This window comes from Vigna angularis, chromosome 6 (genome assembly GCF_016808095.1).
Source record: "Vigna angularis cultivar LongXiaoDou No.4 chromosome 6, ASM1680809v1, whole genome shotgun sequence".
NCBI classification, from domain to species: domain Eukaryota; kingdom Viridiplantae; phylum Streptophyta; class Magnoliopsida; order Fabales; family Fabaceae; genus Vigna; species Vigna angularis.
The window spans coordinates 12,881,322-12,904,873 of record NC_068975.1 but is presented as its reverse complement, the minus strand read 5'-3'; the positions used below and the strand labels follow the sequence as shown (position 1 = coordinate 12,904,873).

At 40.8% G+C, this 23,552-nt stretch overlaps 1 protein-coding gene across 1 annotated transcript; it reads right to left on the bottom strand.

Annotated features, from left to right (window-relative positions):
- Nucleotides 1-22,697: 22,697 nt before the first annotated feature.
- On the bottom strand, nt 22,698-23,276 carry LOC108342221 (F-box/kelch-repeat protein At5g26960-like). The gene has a single exon (XM_052879557.1). The coding sequence runs from the start codon at nt 23,274-23,276 to the stop codon at nt 22,698-22,700; it is 579 nt and encodes a 192-aa protein (XP_052735517.1).
- Nucleotides 23,277-23,552: the final 276 nt, after the last annotated feature.

Sequence of the window (23,552 nt, the reverse complement as noted above, 5' to 3'; positions counted from 1 at the left end):
TAAGAATCAGCATGCGAACCATAATCAGAGTAACATGCAGAAGGACAATCATAATCATAGGTACACATGGTGAAAGAAAGGGGAAGGTAGAAAGGAAATGCTCAAAATTACGAAACAAACGAAACACAACACAATTAAACACACGACACGCACACACAGTAACGCACACGCAAAACAGAACAAGACATCACAAAACACAACACACACTAACACAACAAAAGACCTAAGACCGAACCGTTGGTCCCCGGCAACGGCACCAAAATTTGATGCGGCTGTCTGATGGACAAATTTATGATCACCAAAATATGATGTCACAAACTTGTTTTACAATCGGCAAGTATGACTGAATCGTTTCAAGTGATAAAACTCGGTAAGACAAAGTATCGTTTTCCCAAAGGACTCACGACCTAGTTTAGTTATGTGATTTGTTGATTAGCTAAGACTTAAGGACGAAATAAGTTGAATTTAATATGCAAAATAGAAAATAAACATGTATGCATGAATGTGATCAATGGCTAAAGCAAAATACAAATACTTTCAATGGAATATATGGATGAGTATGTTGTTGGGGTTATCAATTTCATCTTATTCACTCTCATATATTTTAGGAATTCAACATTCACTTCATCATTGTTAATGCCACTCTCTAAATTACCTTTCAAAGAAGGCTTCTCCCTAATTACGAGTTCATACGATTCCTAGCATCCCTAATAATTAGTTTATTTAACACAGGAGCTTAAGACAACCAATATACCTATTGGGAGAAATTCCCCAGATCTAGACTTCCCCGTACGTGTCCGTATCGACAAAACCAATAATCACGCATTGAATGAGTTAAACAAAGCAAGCTTTGAGCAAAGAGGAAAAACCCTAACTAATGATGAAAGAAAGCATAAGTCTTAGATTAAGATGCAAGCACAAATTCCATATATGAGAGCTTCAAAAGATTACATTGATTCTCCAACAAACATACAAGGTTTAGTTCATCATATTCATGGTGAACCTAGATGAACAATAATGAAAGAATGAAAGATAAAACCCTAAAAAGGTGAAGAGGTAGCCTGAGCATCCAACATCCTCCTTCAAAGGGGTGGAAGAGAGAGTATTTGCTTCGTCCTAGCCAAAGATACAAACCCTAGGAAACCCTAAAGCTTATATACTATTCGTAAATTACAGAAAATTAGGCTCAAGCCCAAAAATAGTGCCGCTCAGCGGTAAGTGCGTGAGCTCGATTCTTCCCCTCAGCGGCCATTTTGCCCCTCAGCGGATCCAACGTGACTTCTTGAGTGCCGCTCAGCGGTAAACTGCCGCTGAGCGGCAGTTGCGGCTTCTCCTTTTGCACTTTTTGATGTCTTTTCTGATTCCATCTCTCTCCTTCTTCACTTCTTTCACCAAATTCACCTTAAAACCTACACAAAAACACTGAAATCAAGCATAAACCTGTCCAACTCTCTTATTTCTGAAAATATGAATAAAAGCATGATTTTAAGCTAGTTTCTAAGGATAAAGGTTGCTTTTAGTATCAATTTTAAGCATGAAAATAACATTTTTTCAATTGTTATCACAACCCCAAACTTAAAACTTTGCTTGTCCTCAAGCAAACAAGATGTAACTCAATCTTCAACCAATTCATATGATGGTTTACTCATTCAAAAATCTTATTTTCAAGATAAGTAAAAACTTCAATCAAACTTATGACCAAGATTTCAATCAAGATGTGCACATGCTTTAGTGTTCACAAAGTCATTTAAATTCCAACAAATGCTATTTTTCATGAATGATCAATCAATTAAGCATGATGTTCATGTGCTCATGGAATACTTCCTCACTAGGTAAAGTGTTTTACTCACACACAAGTGTATAAGAGGTACTCACTCATTCACTCCACTATCACAATGTCACATGAATCAACTTTGCCTTTCATTTAACCACAATCAAAAACATTCACAAGCATGCATCATCACAAGGACTTTTCAATGGCTTATAATGTGGCTGGGCTAACAAGAAAATTGGTTTTTCTGGATCACAAAATCCTTGAGTTAAGAGAATCATAACAACACAATTATTCTTATTTTTCCCAACTTTCGTTTGCATTGAGCTTTGCTTCTTCTTTTCTTTTCTTTCTCTTTTTCTTTTCTTTTCACATTCTTCTTTCTTAGCTCTTAGCTCAATGCTTTTCCCTTTTTCTTTTTCATGCTTTCCCAACAACCCCAAACTTGAACATTTAACAATACCACACAAGATCTTCTACTTAACTCAAGGTAAAGATTTTCAACAAGGGTTTTCAATTTATGTTCAAGGCTAAGGGTTCAAAGGATAGAACACAAAGTGTTCTCTTTTTGTGGGCTAACTTTATGAATTTGGCCAATAAAAAGGGTTCCAACAAATGGCCTTGATCATATGATGCAAAACAAGCAATTGATTCAATCATAGAAAACCTGGGCAAAATCATTCATGTTTCCAAAGTAATAACATTCAATCAATAACAACTCTGGAGCTCAAAACCTCACATATAAGCTCAATCACATTTGACATACACATCCTGCTCAATATCACAATCACAATCACAATATCCTGCATTTGTTCACAAAGCTTGTGAATCACCTGTATAAGCATTTAATGTGCACATCATCTCAACATCAATCAATCAATAAGCATCATTCAACATTACTTATCACACAATCACAGTTAATAGCAAACCATCATAACAAACCAGGTTACCAATAGAGTACATCCAACCCTAATCTAAACATAAATAAATAAGACAAATCCTGCTTTAGTGCTTTGAAAAACTCAGGCCCATCAATGATACTCTCTCCCAACCCCAAACTTAGATGAACAACAAATAAGAAAGTAAGTGGAAAAGAAATTTTCTCAAAAAGGATTAGGGAAAAGTTATAGAAAACTTTGGAAAAGTATGCAGGAGTGTGTGTGCAGAGAAGAATAAAAAGAGAGGCCAAGGCGCAGCTTAGGGTATAAAAATACCCCTAATGGGCTCGGGTTCCGCTGAGGGGCAACCCAAGCCCCTTCTGCGACACTACCGCTCAGCGGTAATTTTCCGCTCAGCGGCACTTATGGGAAGTGCCCTCCTTCTCCTTAGCTTAACCTAAATGCGTCCTAACCATACCCCTCACTGGCTTCATGCAATAAAATTTTCAGATCATTCAAGCACAACCCTATTATGCAACTAAAGCAGGATCAAAACAAAAATTATACAGAAATATCAATCAACTGGGTTGCCTCCCAGGTAGCGCTTGTTTAACGTCACGAGCCTGACCCAAAATCCTCCAGCACCTTTCAGTAGGTGCAAATTTTCCTTACCAACACCCATCAGTAGGTGTATACAAACATAGTATCCTTCAGTAGATACTCTTCCGCCTAACATCCATCAGTAGATGTAAATCCTGTAACAAACTTATAACAAAAACAAAAATACCTAAAAGTTCAAAATTACATCACCAAAACAAAAATTAAAAAGTTCTTAAATCACTGGGTTGCCTCCCAACAAGCGCTCTTTTAACGTCACTAGCTTGACCCAAACTTTCAAGGATCAACCAACAGCATCATTGTGGAAAATTGTTGCACCTCTCCCCCTAGATAGGGCTTGAGACGTTGAACATTCACCACCCAACTTCTCTGTGGATCATCAGCAGCTGGATTAAATATTTCAATTGCTCCATGCGGATATACTTCTTTTATCACAAATGGTCCTAACCATTTTGACTTCAGCTTCCCAGGAAATATCTTCAATCTTGAATTGAACAATAGTACCTGTTGTCCTGGATTGAAAACTCTATTCACCAACTTCCTGTCATGATAAAATTTGATCTTGTCTTTATAAGCCTTGGATGAATCATATGCATGTAATCGCATTTCTTCAAGCTCCAAAATCTGCCTTCTACGTGTGCATTGAGTTTCATAATGATCAAAATTCAAGAATTTCAAAGCCCATAACGCTCTATGCTCCAATTCTACTGGCAAATGACATGCTTTCCCATATACTAATTGAAATGGTGATAATCCCATAGACGTCTTCATTGCCGTCCTATAAGCCCAAAGAGCATCATCCAATTTGAGAGACCAATCCTTTCTTGATGAAGTCACTGTTTTTTCCAAAATCCTTTTTATCTCCCTGTTAGATACCTCAACTTGTCCATTGGTTTGTGTATCATAAGTGATGGACAAATTTATGAACACCAAAATGTGATGTCACAAACTTGTTTTACAATCGGCAAGTATGACCGAATCGTTTCAAGTAATAACTCGGTAAGACCAAGTGTCGTTCTCCCAAAGGACTCACGGCCTAGTTTAGTTATGTGATTCGTTGATTAGCTAAGACTTAAGAACGAAATAATTGGATTTTATATGCAAAAGACGAAAATAAACATGTATGCATGTGGGTGATCAATGGCTAAAGCAAAATACAAACACTTTCAATGGAATAAATGAATGAGTATGTTGTTGGGGGTCAATTTCATCTTATCCACTCTCATATATTTTAGGAATTCAAAGCTCAATTCATCATTGTTAATGCCACTCTCTAAATTACCTTTCAAAGAAGGCTTCTCCCTAATTACGAGTTCATACGATTCCTAGCATCCCTAATAATTAGTTTATTTAGCACAGGAGCTTAAGGCAACCAATATACCTATTGGGAGAAATTCCCCAGATCTAGACTTCCCCGTACGTTTCCGTATCGACAAAACTAATAATCATGCATTGAATGAGTTAAACAAAGCAAGCTTTGAGCAAAGAGGAAAAACCCTAACTAATGATGAAAGAAAGCATAAGTCTTAGATTAAGATGCAAGCACAAATTCCATATATGAGAGCTTCAAAAGATTACATTGATTCCCCAACAGACATACAAGGTTTAGTTCACCATATTCATGGTGAACCTAGATGAACAATAATGAAAGAATGAAAGATAAAACCCTAGAAAGGTGAAGAGGTAGCATGAGCATCCAAGATCCTCCTTCAAAGGGGTGGAAGAGAGAGTGTTTGCTTCGTCCCAGCCAAAGATACTAACCCTAGGAAACCCTAAAGCTTTTATATTATTCGTAAATTACATAAAATTAGGCCCAAGCCCAAAAATAGTGCCGCTCAGCAGTAAGTGCGTCAGCTCGGTTCTTCCCCTCAGCGGCCATTTTGCCCCTCAGCGGTCCTTCCGTGAGCTCCTGAGTGCCGCTCAGCGGTAAACTGCCGCTGAGCGGTACTTGCGGCTTCTCCTTTTTGCACTTTTTGGTGTCTTTTCTGATTTCATCTCTCTCCTTCTTCACTTCTTTCACTAAATTCACCCTAAAACCTGCACAAAAACACTGAAATCAAGCATAAACCTGTCCAGCTCTCTTATTTCTGAAAAAATGAATAAAGGTTGCTTTTAGTATCAATTTTAAGCATGAAAATAACAGTTTTTCAACTGTTATCAATAAGGTTCAACTACCTTATGTTTCACTCCATAGTGTTTGAGTACTTTCTCTAGCTGATAATTGCAAAAATGAGATCCTCCATCACTAATCAACACTCTTGGAGTGCCAAAACGTGAGAATATCTGCCTCTTCAAGAATTTAATTATTGTGCTAGCATCATTTTTAGGACAAGCTAATGCTTCCACCCATTTACTCACATAATCCACTGCTACCAGAATATATTCATTGTTGAAAGATGGAGGGAAGGGTCCAACAAAGTCAATACCCCAGCAATCAAAAACCTCAACCTCTAAAATACCTTGTAAGGGCATCTCATGACGTTTAGTGATCGTCCCTGCTCTTTGACATTTATCACAATTTCTAGCATGATTATGGGCATCTTTAAATAAAGTTGACCAATAAAATCCTGATTGAAGAACTTTTGCTGCTGTTCTTTCTCCATTAAAATGTCCTCCATAAGGTGAATCATGACAATGCCAGAGAATTCCTTCTTCTTCTTCATTTGTCACACATCTCCTCAGAAGATTATCTGCTCCAATCTTGAACAAATAAGGAACATCCCAAATAAACTGCTTGGCATCATGCAAAAATTTCTTTCTTTGTTGCCAAGTTAAGTCTTCCGGCATGACCCTTGCAGCTTTGAAATTAGCCATATCAGCAAACCAGGGCCTCTGCTGAATATACATGAGTGTTTCATCTGAAAAAGATTCCCAGATTTCGGATTCCTTGCTAGTGACCTCATTGTTGACTAACCGTGACAAATGATCAACAATCAAGTTCTCACTTCCTTTCTTATCACGGATTTCTACATCAAATTCTTGCAACAGTAGTACCCATATAATCAGACGTGGCTTAGAATCTGGCTTTGTCAACAAATATTTGATAGCTGCATGATCTGTATAGACAGTCACCTTAGACCCAATAAGATAAGGTCTAAATTTCTCTAGAGCATACACAATGGCAAGAAATTCTTTCTCTGTGGTAGCATAATTCAGTTGAGCATCATTCAGCACTTTGCTAGCATAATAAATTGGGTGAAACTTTTGTTCTTTCCGCTGGCCAAGGACAACTCCTATTGCATAATCACTTGCATCACACATTAATTCAAAATTTTGATTCCAATCTGGTGCTACAATTACTGGAGCTGACACTAACTTCTTCTTCAATGTGTCAAAAGCTTTCAAACAGTCTTCATTCATCACAAAAGGAGCATCCTTCATCAAAAGATTACTCAATGGTTTAGCAATTTTTGAGAAATCTTTGATGAATCTTCTATAAAATCCAGCATGACCAAGAAAACTCCTAATCCCCTTTACATTTGTTGGTGGAGGCAATTTCTCAATGACTTCTACTTTAGCTTTATCTACCTCAATTCCTTTAGCAGAGATTTTATGTCCTAGTATAATTCCTTCAGTTACCATGAAATGAAATTTCTCCCAATTAAGAACAAGATTAGTCTGAACACATCTTTTGAGGACAGTGTTTAAATTAGCAAAACATCTTTGGAAAGAATTTCCAAAAACTGAGAAATCATCCATGAATACTTCAATGCATTTTTCTAAGAGATCTGCAAAAATTGCCTGCATACACCTCTGAAATGTAGCTGGAGCATTACATAATCCAAATGGCATCTTTCTGTATGCAAAAATACCAAAAGGACAAGTAAAAGCCGTCTTCTCCTGGTCTTTTGGATCCACCACAATTTGATTGTATCTAGAATATCCATCTAAAAAACAATAGAAAGCCTGCCCTGATAACCTTTCTAACATCTGATCCATGAAGGGAAGAGGAAAATGATCTTTCCTAGTGGCTTTATTTAGCTTCCTGTAATCAATGCACATACGCCAGCCAGTAACTGTCCGAGTAGGAATAAGTTCATTCCTATCATTATGAATTACTGTCATCCCACCTTTCTTTGGAACCACCTGTACTGGACTCACCCATTCACTATCAGAGATTGGATAAATGATACCAGCTTCTAGCAGTTTCAACACTTCTTTTCTGACCACCTCCTTCATAACAGGATTTAACCTTCTTTGTGGTTGAGCACTTGGTTTATAATCTTCTTCCATAAAAATCTTGTGCATGCAATAAGTTGGGCTAATACCTTTAAGATCTGATATTGACCACCCAATTGCTTTTTTATTGGCTTTCAGAATTTCCATCAACTGCTCTTCTTCTTGTAGAGATAAAGAGTTATTGATGATGACTGGCTTTGTTCCATCTTCTTCTAGAAAAACATATTTCAGATGTGATGGTAATCTTTTTAACTCTAGCGTCTTTGCTTTGACTTCTTCTTCCTTATCAATTATTTCGAATATTGGATCTTCCTCTGGATTTGTTTTCAATGTTTCCAAGTCCATCAGACATTCACTACAAAAAAGTAGGGCATTACCGAAGGCCAAAAGCCCTCGGAAAATGCCATAAGCCGTCGATAAAGGGTGTTTACCGAAGGCTTATCGACGACCAAAAATCCTTCGGTAAATCTCTTGTCGCTAAATATTACCGAGGGCTTTTGCCCTTCGGTAATTACCGAGGGCGAAAAGCCTTCGGTAATTACCGAGGGCCACTAGCCTTCGGTAATTACCGAAGGGCAAAAGCCCTCGGTAATTTTCGAAGGGCGAAAGAAAGGAGTAAGCAGTGAGTGAACTCAGTTGTAGCATATTCCATTCTGAATTTTTACTTAAATGCAGCAATGAAAGCAATGAAATCAGAAGTTACTGTAAAATTCCTAATTCTAACTAAACCAAACAAAGTTCTAAAGATGATATTCTCAACGCTGCATTGAATTGATTCCAAATTATCCAAACTCATAACAAATTCCCAATTCCCAATTCCCAAACCCCAAACTCATTCTCACGCCATGGATCCCAACCCTCGAACCTTTCCCATCCTTTCCGACTCCGACCACTTCGACCTCGAGCAGCCGCGGGCCCCGAAGATCGTGGACCAAATGCCGCACCTCGCCGACCCAGACCTCATGGCCTCCATGGGCCGGGTCGTATCTTAGGTGGCCTAGGCCGGAACGGTCCTGAACCTGATCGGGGAGCTGCCCACGCATGACGAAGTTGACAGCGCCAGGGCCAGGCTGGCAGAGATCGAGGCCCAGTTGTCCCACGAACTAGAGGAGATCGTGCTCCAGGCCCGGCCCGCGGAGATGGAGATTCACGAGTGGCGGGCCCACCAGGCCGAGAAGGAGAGGGAGGGCCGGGAGTGGGCGGAGACGGAGAAGCGAATCTGGAAGTCGGTGCTGCAGTTGGACGAGATGCACGAGGCGTACGAGAAGCTTCTGAAGGACGCGGAGAAGTGCTTGGTGAAAATGTACGAGTCTAAGGAAGATGGTGATGGCGATGTTGTTGGCGACAAAGTGAAAGAAGAGGTTGTGGGAATTCTGCAAGAGGCCTATGGCAAGGGAATGAAACGCGTCAATCTTTCTGCACACCACCAACAACCACAACTCCGCGAGAGAACGGCTTGGGGTGACCAAAAACAGACAACGGTTTTCGTAGCGGTGGAGGAATTTCGGAAATTTGGCAGAGGAGAAGGGGAATTTCTGAAATTTGGCCAGAGGAGAGCAAGATTAAGGCTTGGTAACGTTGAAGGAGCAAAGGAGAAGGGTTGGAGTGAAAGGTTTTGGGCGACGAGAGCACTAGGGCTGGTGGGAAAATGAATTGCAGAGAGGGAACAACTTAAAATTCTTCGAAGACATTACCGAAGGTCTCTCAGCCGTTTGTAATTGAACTTAGGAATGACTTACCGAAGGCTCATAGGCCGTCGGTAAAAAGCCGCCGGAAATAAACGCATTTCCTGTAGTGATTCCTCAATCAGTTTCTCTTCTTCTTCATCTAAATCTTCACATGCATTAATGAGAGTTTTCTCTAGTGGAGAAATATTTCGCACCATCCTTTCTTGCACCATACAAACTTCATCAAGTTCATGAAATTGAAAACATGCTTTGTCATCATTTGGATATGTCATGGCCTTGGATACGTCAAAAGTGACCTCTTCATCATCAACTCTCAATTTAAGCTTACCATTCTCTACATCAATTAAAACTCTAGCAGTCTTCATAAAAGGTCTCCCAAGAATAAGAGGAACATCACTATGCCCTTCCATCTCCATCACAATAAAATCCACTGGGAATACAAATTTATCAACCTTCACTAGAACATCTTCAACCACTCCATATGGATATTTAAGAGACTTGTCCGCCAGTTGAACAGCCATTCTGGTTGGTTTGATTTCCAAACCATGAATTGTTCTGCACATAGATAGCGGCATTAAATTAATGCTAGCTCCCAAATCAATCAATGCTCTTCCAACTTTCAAATCTCCTATGGTACATGGAATAGTAAAGCTTCCTGGATCTTTAAGTTTAGGAGGTAATTTCTGTATGATTGCACTGCAGTTACCCTGTACATTGATAGTTTCCTTTCCAATGTACTTGTTTTTCTTTGTAAGGAGTTCCTTCAAAAACTTTGCATATGTTGGCATCTGTTGCAATGCTTCAGAGAATGGTATAGTGATCTCCAACTTCTTAAACAACTCCATGAATCTTTCCAACTGCTTTTCTTTCTCCTTCCTTGAATAACTCTTTGGATAAGGAAGTGGCTTTTCACCCTCTTTTTCTTTTTGTCTCTCCTCTCTCTCTTCTCTCTCTTTTTTTTCTCTCCTCTCGTCTTCTTCTTTTTTCTTTTTCTCTCTCTCAACTCTTTCTTTCCACTCACATATTTCTTTTTCGCTTTCACTCTCCTTTTCTTTCTCCTCTCTTTCCTTTTTTTTCTCCTCTAACACTCTACCACTTCTGGTCATAACAGTTTTACACTCCTTTCTGAGATTATCATGTTTCATCTTGTCAACTATACGCTCAACATAGATCTCCATATTTTTAAATGCAGCATCCACATTCTGACAATAAGATGCATTCGTCTTCAAAAATCTTTGGAAAGTCTCTTCAAGATTTATTGTCTTCTCAGATGGAGTAGATTGCATTTGCCATTTTTGCTGTTGTCCTTGAACCATTGAGACCTGTTGTATTTCTTGTGGTATTTGAGAAAGCTTCATAATTACTTCTTCCAGCTGTTGAGAGATAATTCTATTTTGAATAAGCAAAGCATCATTTGATTGTAACAACTCCTTCTGATTCAGATATCCTCTTTCAATATTGAGTTCGTTGTCACTAGTAGCCATATTTTTAATAATTTCTGTTGCTTCCTCTGGACTTTTCCATTTAATATTTCCTCCTGCTGAGGCATTAAGCATCATCTTGGTTTGTGAACCAAGACCTCCAAGGAAGGTTAGGACTACTTCCTCTTCTTTGAATCCATGCATGGGTGTTTTTCGTAGCAAGCTTTTGTATCTGTCCCATGCATGCCCCAGTGATTCTTCCATACCCTGCTTAAATGAAGAAATCTCTTGCTTGCCTTTTGTCACCTTAGATTGTGGGAAGTACTTGTTTAAAAATTTTGTGACCACTGCTTCCCACTCTGTGAAACTTTCTTCTGGGAAAGAATTCAACCAAAGCTTAGCGTTGCCTCCCAATGAGAAAGGAAACAAGCTAAGTTTGATAGCTTCGTCTGACACCCCATTAATCTTGACTATGTTGCAAATCTCATTGAAGGTAGTGAGGTGCTCATATGGGCTTTCATGAGATAACCCATTAAATTGGTTGCTTTTCACCAGTTGAATCAGTGCTGGTTTGACCTCCATATTAGCTGCATTGACTCTAGGTCTAGCTATACTGTTAAAGTGCTGAGGTCCAGCTATATTGGTGTAGTCAGCAAGAGTTCTTCTAACATTGTTGTTCTCCATATTTTCTGTGCTATGAACAGAACCTTGTGGTGATGATTGTAAGAGAGTTTCTGGAGAAGGGAAAAGTTCTCTAGATGTTCGGATTCTTCTCCTCCGTCTAGTCTCGTCTAGACCTTCAAGTAGAGGTTCTGTTGTTTTCTTGCTCCTTGTTCTAATTGCTTCCTGCATGCACAAGAAAACAAAACCCTAGAAAAGATTTGTTAGCACAAAAAGATATAGGAGAAGATATAGATTCAGAAGATAAAAGATTTAGAGGATAAGATAAAATAATGTAAAATAAAATAAAATAAAATAAAATCTAATCTAATCAAATCAAATCAAATAAAATAAAATCCAATCTAATCAAATCAAATAAAATCTAATCTAATAAAATAAAATAAAATGAAATCAAATAAGATAAAATAAAATAAAATCAAATCAAATAAAATAAAATCAAATAAAATCAAATCAAATCAAATCAAATAAAATAAAACCAAATCAAATAAAAACCGAAAAAATAAAAACAAAAAATAAAAACAGAAATTCAAAATTAAAGTCAAAGATAATCAATAATCACACAAATTAACCAGTTAAACCAGAGTCTCCGGCAACGGCACCAAAAACTTGATGGACAAATTTATGATCACCAAAATATGATGTCACAAACTTGTTTTACAATCGGCAAGTATGACCGAATCGTTTCAAGTAATAAAACTCGGTAAGACCAAGTATTGTTTTACCAAAGGACTCACGACCTAGTTTAGTTATGTGATTTGTTGATTAGCTAAGACTTAAGGACGAAATAAGTTGAATTTAATATGCAAAACAGAAAATAAACATGTATGCATGAATGTGATCAATGGCTAAAGCAAAATACAAATACTTTCAATGGAATATATGGATGAGTATGTTGTTGGGGTTATCAATTTCATCTTATTCACTCTCATATTTTAGGAATTCAACATTCACTTCATCATTGTTAATGCCACTCTCTAAATTACCTTTCAAAGAAGGCTTCTCCCTAATTACGAGTTCATACGATTCCTAGCATCCCTAATAATTAGTTTATTTAGCACAGGAGCTTAAGGCGACCAATATACCTATTGGGAGAAATTCCCCAGATCTAGACTTCCCCGTACGTGTCCGTATCGACAAAACCAATAATCATGCATTGAATGAGTTAAACAAAGCAAGCATTAAGCAAAGAGGAAAAACCCTAACTAATGATGAAAGAAAGCATAAATCTTAGATTAAGATGCAAGCACAAATTCCATATATGAGAGCTTCAAAAGATTACATTGATTCCCCAACAAACATACAAGGTTTAGTTCACCATATTCATGGTGAACCTAGATGAACAATAATGAAAGAATGAAAGATAAAACCCTAGAAAGGTGAAGAGGTAGCCTGAGCATCCAAGATCCTCCATCAAAGGGGTGGAAGAGAGAGTATTTGCTTCGTCCTAGCCAAAGATACAAGCCCTAGGAAACCCTAAAGCTTATATACTATTCGTAAATTACAGAAAATTAGGCCCAAGCCCAAAAATAGTGCCGCTCAGCGGTAAGTGCGTGAGCTCGATTCTTCCCCTCAGCGGCCATTTTGCCCCTCAGCGGATCCATCGTGACTTCTTGAGTGCCGCTCAGCGGTAAACTGCCGCTGAGCGGTAGTTGCGGCTTCTCCTTTTACACTTTTTGATGTCTTTTCTGATTCCATCTCTCTCCTTCTTCACTTCTTTCACCAAATTCACCTTAAAACCTGCACAAAAACACTAAAATCAAGCATAAACTTGTCCAGCTCTCTTATTTCTCAAAATATGAATAAAAGCATGATTTTAAGCTAGTTTCTAAGGATAAAGGTTGCTTTTAGTATCAATTTTAAGCATGAAAATAACAGTTTTTCAACTGTTATCACTGTCGCGGCCCATTAAATTTGATGTGCATTAAAGAATGCAGTATAGTGCTAGGAAGTGACTCCTAGGTCGTCTCTCAAGGACCAAATGTGGTTCGATGCTTAGATCAAACACGTAGTGGGGGCGGGTTTGGAAGTGTTTTTTTTATTAGAAATTAACTAAATTAAAATGGAAATTAAACACAACCGAATTAAAAGCGTTGAAGTAAATGTCAAAACAGTAAGGCCGAACTACACAATCAGAGAGCGAACGGTCTAAAAGCAGCAAAACCAGAAAATGTAGAATTCATCAGGGTTTGAAAACAAAACACGGGAACAATAAGCATACAAAAAACGTAAAAAAATCTTAATTGAAATGTACCAAATGAACTTAAACATTAAACGCAACATGATAAGCATCAGTATAACAAACCGAGATTGAAATAACATTTGAAAATAAGATGAACAGTAAAACGCAATGACAAAATGCAGCAAAGAAAATAATGAACAATAAAATACAAGAGATAATAAAAATAAAAACAGTAGCTAAAATGAAATGCTATTCATCATGGAATCAACACTTAAAATAAACGCTAGCAGTAAAGCAAAATAAATGAGCATGGTGCTTCTTTAAAATAGAATATGAATTGAAAAACTTGAAATTTCTCCAAATTAAATCACCATTTGCGTGACAGCAGCAGCACCGCTTCTTAAAAAGTTAAAATGAAAGCTTGTGCATCCTCCCAAGCCGTCCTTCCAGCCGTCACACCACTCTACACGTCCAACCCCCATTCAATGAAAATTAAAACCTTAATTTCACACACAATAAAGCACCGTTCACTTTTCTAAAAGAAAGCAAATGCTAAAAATGAATTTTTCTCTTCTGGACGTGATAGCCGTATGCATTCCAACAATGAATCAATATTTTTTTTCTCCAAAACCAAATGAATGCAAAGAGAAGGGATTTAATCACCGTGGGATTCTTTTTCTCCAAGCAAAAATAAGACAATAAACCAAAAGAGTGTAACAGCGTTCAAAGCAAAAAAGAAAAATGAGTGTGTCGGCTACATTCCCTTAAACCAAAAAAATAAAAGCTTCCCCTTCGGTGGTTCCTGCTGCACGACGTGTGCTTCCTCTTCAATTGAGAATCATATTCTCTTTCCTTAGGTGGCGGCTCCAACACGTCCCAGCTCTCCCACTGTGAAGCCCATGCCTCCCTTTGCTGGATGCGTGAATGAAGCCCTCATTGGACGCGTGTGCTGCTTCTTCTTTGGACACCCCTGTGCTTCCCATTCTCCGCGTGAAGCCCCCCCATCCGTAGCTGCTTTGCTGGACCGAAAGCCTCCCAGAAAATGAAGAAATGAATGACTTCCTCCTTCACGTGTTGGACGCTGTCAATCCTCATGGGCCACGCTGCTGCTTTGCTTGAACGCTAGACGCTCCTCACATCCATGAAAGCTGGACCGCTTGCTAGACACACCCCATGTACGCTGCTGCCTTTAGCTTCCAGAATCAGGCCGTGACACTCCATAACTGTTGGATGCCACCCCCTCTTTCTTGCTGGACCGTGTATCCAAGTGTGGGCCGTGATGAGCTCCTGGGCATGCTGAAGCTGTTGTGCGCGTTCATGAAGATAGCTGGGCCTACTGCCCCTTGGACGTGCTTTGGGCCGTGTGTTTTCGTTCTTTTCACTAAATGAAGACCCTTTTTTTTATAAGTCCTAAGATTAAAATCACCATAGTGCCCTCCTAATGTCCTAAATTATTATCCAACAATTTCCCTACAATTAATAATGCAAATAATTAGTCTCAGATAATTCAAATTAATTAAAATAAGAATTTCTAGTCAAATTAAGCACAATTAGCAAAAATGGAGAAATACTGGACATTTAAGCACACTTCCCTAATTAAATCCGGTACAATAAACTAAGTGAAGTCAAGAAAATATTGACTCATCACTTAGGTTTAGTTTAAGTTTATATCTTGATAGTTTTGGTATTGGATTGTTTTTAACATTAAGTAGAAATTTCTTTATATGAAACGCATATATATATATATATATATATATATATATATATATATATATATATATATATATATATATATATATATATATATATATATATATATTATACTATATTGTTCTAGGACAATTTTCTGCTTTTCAAGTTTGGTTTTATTGCAAAAATTAATTAATTTTTTAAAGAAAAACACCCAGTAGACGTTGGTTAGTGCACTGACGAACGTCTATAGACGTTTGTCAATGCACAAACGTTTCAGGGCCTATAGACGTTGGAGATGGCCACATCCGACGTCTATATAGACGTCGGGGAGCGTACCCGATGTCTGAGTAACGTCACCCACAAAGACGTCGGATACATATCAGACATTAAAAGGCCAAAAGAACAGACATCTAAAGCTCTTTCTGCACTAATGTCTTCATCCATGGCTAAGGTGTGAAACCGAAGCAAATGCTTGAATTTATCAACATATTCCGAAACAGTCATGTTGCCCTGAACCAAGACTGATAAGATGAAGAAGGTCCTGCTGTAGCCTTGCTGCTAAGCATCAAATCTAAATACTACCTTTGGGATGTCTCAACTGACACCTTGGCAGCTTCCAACTGATGCAAAGCCACAGTGTGCTGATTAACCAATGTAGTGTTCTGTTGTTGCATCGCTTCTAACACTGACTCCATCATTCTCAACACATTGGAGGTGTCAGGATTATGGGGTGGAGAAGGAGGAGACCTATCTGCCATCTCATAGAGAGAAAAAGCATTCAGTCTAACTCAAAGAGACAAGGACAACCATTATACATAGCTAAGAGTACACAAGCACAAGCAAGGCACACTCAAAACCTACAAGATTCCTAAGGAAAGAACTACTCTGATACCATTAATGTAACATCCCAAAATATATAGTATAAACTATATAAATAGTAGCCAACATCATAATATGATAGAACAGTTAAAGACTTGCAGATAAGGAGTTCATCTAACAGTCATCCAAAATGGCTATAAAATTTAAAACTTTATCTACAAAAGAGTATTTCAAAACTATACAAAACAAGTAGAAGATCCTAACTAAACTAAACAGCAGCATCATCACCCTCCAAGGCTTGTTCCAGAGGAACCTCATCTACCTCTGCTCACATCCAAATGGATGATCATTGCAAAAGAAAACACCACACGAGCAACATACAAACACAAACAGAAGGGTGAGCTAGATATTCAAAGATCATACAATTATAATAGCATGTAACATACAAAGTTCACTCAAACAAAGTATACTAGTTCACACATTCTAACATGTTATATTTTAGACACGGCTCGTCCGGACTTAGAATGATTGTCGAGCTATGACGGGTCGTGCACTCGTGGTGGCCTCTACTGCTTTGCAAAGTCATTGTCAATGGGTTTCACCGTATCACACTCACGAGGTTAGTCTGTTCCAGGCCTTGAGGCATACTGGAAGCCCCCAAGACTAAGACCTCCTACTACTCCTCACGACATGGTTCAATCCTCTCTACTTGAGAATGATTGATCATTGGAGTTTCAGGATGACCCCCAAGACTGAGCTCCTGCATTCATTTGGAATTGAATTCATAATCATACTCAATTATATACTAATATCCACCTTCAAATATAATTCACAATACATACCACAATTAGTTTCATTAAACTCAATACAAAGTTGATAGTGGGTAGTGGTTCATTGAAATAACTCGCCGTTCACCACTCGGTCAAGTTGATAGTGGTTCCTTTTGGAACTCGCCGTTCATCACCTTGGATTTTTATACGTTTCGAGCGGTAGTGGTTTATTGAAGGAACTCGCCCGTTCACCGCCCAGCCAAGTTGACAATGGTTCCTTTCAGAACTCACCATTCATCAACTTGGGTTTTTATTGGAGGTTTGTCCGATCAAGTCCTGATTATGGAAAATTCTTGCAGTGCATGGGACGTCCTGCCATTGTATTGATTATTGCAAAATCAAGCATACAACAAAAATGACTTTTAACTAAAGTAAAAATTTAAATGTGATGCGTTCCATGTGTTAGGAATCGAGCGACCATCAAAGTTGGTAAGGCGGTAGGCTCCGTTAAGAGCTTCTGTCACCTTAAAGGGCCCTTCCTACTTGGCCACCATACCAAGTCTCCTTCTTGAAAGCTTTGAGGCCGAACCTTAGTGTTGTATCGTCTCTCTACCAACCGTTTGCATGCTTCCACCCTTAGCGCCGCCTGGTCTCTCCGTTCCTCCAAGGTATCTAACTCCACCCTCAGATCAACATCGTTTAGATGGAGATCTTCGATCTACCTCCGTAGGGAGGGTTCTCCTAGCTCAACCAGCAACATGGCGTCGGTCCCATATGTCAAGTTGAAAGGAGTCTTCCCAATTGTTTCATGTGGGGTGCATCTATAAGCCCATAGGACCTCTGGGAGTTCATCTACCTATGCTCCTTTTTTGCTGCCCAACCGTTTCTTCAGTTCGGCTCCTATTGTCTTGTTCATGGCCCCCACTTAGTCGTTCGTTTAAGGATGGTCCACGAAACTGGTCACGTTTTCGATCCCCAATCCCTTGTAGAACTCGCCCAGCTTCCTGTCGATGAATTGACGTCCGTTGTCCGTCACAATCGTCCGGGAGAGACCAAACCGACACACCAACCTCCACAAAATTTTTGTACTTGCATCGCTGTAATGGTTTGAAGGGCTTCAGCCTCGACCCACTTGGTGAAGTAGTCGACCGCCACGAGGAGGAACTTCTTCTGAGCCCTGCCAGGGGGAAACAGGCTGACAATATCCATTCCTCATTGGGCAAATGGCCATGGGGACACAAGTGTGTGCAGGTTGTGCGGCGGTGTGTGGGTGTCGTTAGCGTGGGCCTGACAACTAACGCACTTCTGGACAAATAGCTTAGTATCTTCCTCCATTGTCGGCTAGTAGTATCCAGCCCGGAGCACCCGAGCTTTCAAGGTCCGGCGGCCGGTGTGGAGTCCTCAAATCCCGTTGTGGAGCTCGTCCATTACGTACTAGGTTGTAGCGTTGGAAAGACATTTGAGGAGGAGGGTGGAGAATCCTCTTCAGTATAGGTCGTTCCCCACCACAACGTAGCGAGCGACTTTTTTGGTCTCGGCTTGGCGGAGAGGTTGGCCAGCATCTTGCTGATCCATCAGACTTCAAATTTCCGTCCTCCAATCTTCAGCTATGTCGTTACCGCAAGGCACTCCACCGACGGTTGCAGCAACACCTGATAAATGATCGTGGTTAACTATCCTTTCTCTTTGTTAGAGCTGAGTTTCGATAGCATGTCCGCCCGGGAATTCTCTTCGCGAGGAATGTGTCGGATTTCGATTTTGTCAAACTCTTTGGTTAGGGCTTCGGCCTTGTGGGAGTATCGGAGGAAGTGGTCTTCTTTAACTTGGAAATCCCCATTCATTTGCTCGACCACCAATTGGGAGTTCGTCCGACAAAGGACTCTCCGGGCTCCCATGTCCCTCGCCAGCTCCAATCCCGCCACCAGGGCTTCATATTCTGCTTGATTGTTGGCAGTCCTAAATTTGAACACTCTAGAGTTTTTCAGTTGGAAGTCGTTCGGGCCTTCCAACACTATCCCTACGCTACTCGCTGATCGTCCTGCCGCTCCATCGACATATAAATTCCATTCATCGTTGGCCGCCATGGGTAGTTCTATCGCAAAATCGGCTAAGTGCTGACCCCTCACCAACCTCCTGCTCGTCCGAGGATACATCTTCAGGCCGGCCGCATAGCATTCCCTTGTTGTTCTTTGGTCGGCCCGAACTGTGAAAATTGTACCCTTACTGGATGGGTATTTCATGGTGAGGTGTGGGGTTAACACAATAGCCCCAAAGGCGTTTAAGCACGGCCGCCCCAGGAGGACGTTACACGAAGTGTTAGCTTCTACCAGTAGGAAGCGCACCCATTTTTCTTCACTATCTCGTCCAGCCCCCAGGCGGGTACGCAGGTCGACATACCCCCTGGTGTCCATGACTTGACTATCTGCTCATTATAAGGAATGACCAAATCATCCGAAATGTCCATCTGTTTGAATGTCTTCTAGTAGAGAATGTTTACTGAACTTCCTTGGTCGACGAGCACTTTACTTATGCTGTAGCGGGCTATCTCCATGGTGATTACCATGGGATCACCGTGGACGGGGTTAGAAGCATGGAAATCCTCATCGGATCTCTTAGGCCTTTCCACTGTGTGGACGGATCGCAATGCTCGGATGCGGCGCTTTCGCACGGAGGACGATGAACCTCCACCCGCAAACCCCCCCCCAAGATTGTGTTAATGTGTCCCCGCAACGGGCGATTGATAACGGTTAAATATACCGTTATTTGTGATATAATTTTGATACTAAATGCACTCTTTTTGACTTAGAAACTTGCTTGAACTCATGTTTTTGCTTTAGTTTTTCGAATAAGTGAGTAGAGGGTATACTTGATGATTTTATCACTAATTTCCCTTGATCAGTAAGGGCGTTGAGCGCCAATTTTTTCCCGCACACCGCCTGGGCGCCCTAGTTAAGGCGCTGAGCGCCAGCGACGTGGGCTTGGACCCATTTTATGTTATTTTTTAGCCCTATTTAAGGATTTGGATGTCCTAGGGATTGCATCTTTTAATGGCTTGAGCACCAAAACACACTTTTCACCCCTTGGAGGCATATTCGGGGATGTGGGAGCTGTCCTCTTCAGTTTTTAGGGTTTTTCTATCTTTTTCATTCCATTGTTCATATAATTTCTCAATGGCAAGGGGGAACTAAATTCAATTTGTTGTTGGGGGAAGATGTAACCTTTAAACTCTCATGTATTTGAATTGGTTTTAATTATATATGCTTCCTTCATCAATTGCTAGGGATTTTCTCCTTTGCTTTATGCTTGTTATGTTTTGATCACTCATGGCATGATTTTATGGTCTTCTTTGTTATTGGGAAATACCCAGAAACCACGATGGGATGGGGGTATAAGTTTTGGTCAGGGATGGGGGTATGAGTTTTGGTCATCTTAAGCTTCTAATCGTAATGCAGAATTAATTATTAGGGATGCAAGGGATTGTGGTCTAGTAATTCAGGATAGGCTTTCTTCGCTGAGGGATCGGGTTTTAAGTAATTTAGAAAGTGATGTTAACAATTAAATGGAGAAGATGAATTCTTATATGCATGAAAGTGATTAGGTAAAATCTTAACCTTAACAACATACTCATATCATATTTTCAACTTCATCCATTCATTCTAGTGTTTAACCTCAATTGATCAATTTAATTCATATTTACTTTCTTGTTTCGCATTCAAAACCCTAAAATTGTTCTTCAAAAGTCTTAATTAGTTAAGTAACTACATGACTGTCTAGTGTCGTGAGTCTCTTGGGAAACGATACTTGGTCTTACCATTTATTATTACTTGATACGATTCGGTACGCTTGCCGACATCTTAACAGCGATCACGACTCCTACTACGAATCCTACTACGACTCCGGCTTCGCCGCCTTTCGAACCGAAAGCGGTCCGTCCGACCGTGTCTTGGTCTTTTACGCCCTTCCGGCCTCCATGGACTCCCCAACCGCGGACTGCGCGGTCGTTGCACTGGCGCCTCCGGACAGTTAACTTTCACGTATTTCTTTAATTGCCCCGCCCTGATTAATTCTTTGATCTTATCCTTCAGTGTTACACACTCCTCGGTGGTGTGGCCCATGTTTTTGTGGTATAAGCAATGTTTATTAACGTATGCCCCGGGTGGAGTAGGCCTTCTCTTCGGCTCTCGAATAAATTTCGTGCTCAGGGCGTCCTGTAGTATCTTGGCCCGAGGTGCATTCAAAGGAGTGTACTGTTGAAAACGCGACCCCCGTTGGTTGCTCTTGTTGTTTGAATGCTCCGGTTCTTCCTAATTGGTTGTGGTGCTTCCTCCCGTCCGGCTTCTCGCCCTTCCCCTCTTGGTTCTCCCTCTTGTAAGACTATTTCATCTCCTCTAATCTTATCTCATCGGCGGCCCCCTCTCTCAATTCTTCCATGGTCTTGGGGGCCCAACGGCAGACACTATCCTTAAAGGTTCCTAGCTTGAGGGCGGGCATAATCATGAGGGCGAGCTCAGGGTTAAGTCCTTTATCCCGCCGCATGGTTTTCTGGTATCTATCCATGAATTCTTTCAAACTTTCCTCTTTCCCTTTGCTTGAGATTCACCAGCTCGAAAATAGTCAAGTCCTGAGTGCTACTGCTAGCGAACTAGCGGTTAAACATGCGTCGTAGTCCTTCAAAGTTCTTAATGGAATTAGGAGGCAATGAGTTAAACCATTCCAGGGCCTCCCCTTCCAGCGACACAGAAAATGCCTTACACCAGATGGCGTCACAGCCGACGCGGAACGCTATCATGTTGGTGAAGGTCTTGATGTGAGCCTCGGGTCAGTCATCCCATCATATATCTTGAATTGTGGCGGAACGAACTATTCGGATATGTGGACGTCCATGATCGCTTGAACGAAGGGTAGTAGGGTGGACGAGCTCTCGACCTTCACCATCAGTTGTTTGTTTATAGCGGCACTCTCAGCGTGTACGAACTTGGCTCTACTCCCATCGATTCCAGGCTCGGTCGGTTTCCATGTCTTGTCCGGCATACTGCTATGTTCGATTTTGTCTTCCTGAGCAGCCTTGCCATGCTCCTCTCCCACCTTTTCACCAACTCCCGAGCCCTTTTCTTGGGCAATCTGACCCGAGCATTCTGCTCTGATGACTATCAGCTCTGCTTCGTGGCGCTACTGCATCTCCTCCATTTTTTGCTGCAACATCCTCATCATCTCTTTCGAGTCGTCAACGCTCATGTTTCTTGTGGTCACCATTGGGTTTGACAAGTAACTCGGCCCACAGTAGGCGCCAAAATGTTTCGGTTGTGAGGTCAAGTCACCAAACACCTTCACAATTAGCTATCTTTAACTGTTCGGTCTCGCTCTAAGGTCTCCTGTCTTGCTCTTCCGTCCGGAAATGTACCTGTTAAAAGTTCTCCGATGCCAAATATAGTATGTGTATCGTTCGATAATTCAATATGATAGTAATAAGTGCACAGTAAATGCGAACCACCTACCTTTTACCTGTATCTATAGTTTTCGTCATGAACTTGAAATTAGCAAAACGTTAATCATGATCCAATTTAATCATTGCTAACCTTAATCTTCGTGTAGATAACTACATAATTTTCTCAATCGTTCACTCTTAACCGTATGGTCGAAGATAATTCTAGAACCGTCCAGCCAGATTTACTACTCCCGTGACTTTATGATCGTCCGTACATCTGATACAAAAGGGACTAATTAATTTCCTATCAAAGAATCAAATTAGTACAACATCAAACTCTTTAAGAAAATACAAGATTACGAATTTAAGAACATGATGATGCATTCATTAACAATAGATGTGAATTTTTTAGCTTTTTTTTAATAAAAAAATGGAAACTACATATCAGAGAACATGCCAATCAGAATGGCTCACGCACGGGACCACACATTCTTAGGTACACCCCATATCCCATGAAGCCTCACGCAACCATTGTCTGCTAGTGACACTACAATGATGCCACATGGTCGGCGCATGTTAGCGTTCCACACCCACATAAGTTGCGCGTCGATAAACATCCAGTAAATTCGCCCCTCTCTGCCACTCTCTGGTGGCGCAATCATAAACCAAAACAAAGCCCTCTTTCACCCCTCTCACTTCATTCAAACTCTGAATCAGCACCACCTTATCGCCAATACCTACAAAATTAAACCTCGTTCTCGTGTCGACTCTAACTTGAGCCGGTAGTGGCGGGCTCTTTATCCTACTCCACTCTCCAAATCCTTTTCCACTACCGCTTTTCCTCCGGAAGTGAAAGCTCCAAAACGAAAACTCCACCGCGTGGCTGGTGAGTACATACACGCGCCTAGCCGCAGCGCAAGCCGCCACCACACAGCCTCCGTTAGGAACAGTGCGACTTCGGAGCCACACACGCGCCTCCACGTCAAATAGATCCATGGAACTCGCATACGCCGCGTGGGCCTCAGTTCTACAGGAAGCGCGTGGGAGCAGGTTCTGTGTCAATGCGCAAATTCTCAATCCGCCGATGACATAAAAGATCCCATCAACCGAGACTCCAAGGCAGCGATAACGCATAGGTGGCGCGTTGGAGACCATGACCTACGTGTCGGTTTCGGGATCGTACTCTTCGACTGCCGCCGTCCGAGAACTTCCACCAGCAACGTAGATTTTCCCGGCGACGGAAGAGAGAGCAAATCTTTTGCGCGCGAAAATCATGGCAGCGCCCATTGAAACCGACGCAGTCCACGTGTCGTACTGCAGCGTGGTGCTTCTGCCGACGAGGTAGATCCTGGGACCAATGGAGCACGCGCGCGCGTGGGCGACTAAGAAGTGGAATTCGTGGAGGAAATGGCGTCGAAGCAGGGAACCAAA

What these genes read in the sequence shown, in the direction of transcription:
- LOC108342221 (XM_052879557.1), bottom strand. Translation starts at nt 23,276, where the DNA reads ATGGTCTCCAACGCGCCACCTATGCGTTATCGCTGCCTTGGAGTCTCG.